This window comes from Pinus tabuliformis, chromosome Q (genome assembly GCF_031772625.1).
Source record: "Pinus tabuliformis cultivar Carrire ecotype Pingquan chromosome Q, CPIR1, whole genome shotgun sequence".
Lineage (NCBI taxonomy): Eukaryota > Viridiplantae > Streptophyta > Pinopsida > Pinales > Pinaceae > Pinus > Pinus tabuliformis.
Window position 1 is genome coordinate 635,927,122 of NC_142296.1, and position 1,041 is coordinate 635,928,162.

Consider the following 1,041-nt stretch of genomic DNA (forward strand, 5'->3'; position numbering starts at 1 on the left):
TGTAAGCGCAACAGCAATATCCTCATCTTTGAGGACATACAGTATGATCTTCTGTATGATATACAAATTGTCCCCGTCTATGCCGGTGGATTAAAATATACATATATAAATATCTTATGCTACAGGCGACTTCTGCAAATTTGAAATCTCTTAAGCTGCAGGCGGTGCAGGCATTAAGTTGGGATTTGTTGCCGTCGCAGCAACAAAGAATGAATTAGCAGCCACTCGTTGCAGATCATTTGATTTTCCATCCAACTCTGAAATTGGATCTGGAATTATGTCGCATGATCCCGAGTGATCCAACGAGGGGTCATTGTATATGTCCCACCATTTCTGCACCAGCGTCTTTATATCTTCCCTCTCCATATTTTCCTCCTCCCCACTGTACCTCCACGGCTTCGATCCCTGCACATCCACATTCATCCATTAATATAACCCTGTACGCTCAGAACACCTATCTCGTCTTTCATATATAAATCATATTGTTTCTATCGAACCCAAATTTGCAGTGAAAAGAAAGCTTACAGCAGCACAGTAGTGAACAACTTTGACAGTGTCCAAGTCCACGTTCTCGGGATGCCGCCACATCATGGCTAGAACCAGATTGTACACCAGAGGAATGGGCTTGTATATCTTCTCAAAATACATATTCAAGAAATCCTACAAAACATATACCACAATTTAGTCAAAATTAGATCTGGTAAACCAAACAAAAATGTGCATGATCCTCACTGAAATGAGAACAGATCCAGATCTGTTCTGCGAAGGGCATTGGCACAGTAGCCATCAGAGTTTCCAAAAGGCAGTCGAATGTCAGCTGACTCGGCTCAAAAACAAACATTCCAGCGTTGAAGTATGGAGAGGGCCGTTGCCCTAATTCCACGGGCCATGACACCTTCTCTGGACACTGCTGGCAGTATCCGATCTTGCACTGCGGAGTGTGGCTCCATGTCTTCTCGCAGAAGCAATCCATAACCGCGTAGAAATATCCATGGGGAATTACCCTTCATACCCATCCAAAGTGATTGAGGAAGAAGAGCC

The 1,041-nt window shown here is 43.7% G+C and overlaps 1 protein-coding gene across 1 annotated transcript; it reads right to left on the reverse strand.

Moving 5' to 3' along the window:
• On the reverse strand, positions 1 to 723 carry LOC149221074 (galactinol synthase 4-like). Its single transcript, XM_089382904.1, has 2 exons — positions 526 to 723; positions 1 to 405 (listed from the first exon to the last, which is right to left on the reverse strand). The coding sequence occupies exons 1-2, from the start codon at positions 646 to 648 to the stop codon at positions 151 to 153; spliced, it is 378 nt and encodes a 125-aa protein (XP_089239030.1). The 5' UTR covers positions 649 to 723; the 3' UTR covers positions 1 to 150.
• Positions 724 to 1,041: the final 318 nt, after the last annotated feature.

Bases quoted from the DNA above. Each gene is read 5' to 3' on its own strand.
- LOC149221074 (XM_089382904.1), bottom strand. From the start codon at position 648: ATGTATTTTGAGAAGATATACAAGCCCATTCCTCTGGTGTACAATCTG. The intron at 406-525 runs GTAAGCTTTCTT...GTGGATGTGCAG, and splicing joins TTGTTCACTACTGTGCTGCT to GGATCGAAGCCGTGGAGGTA.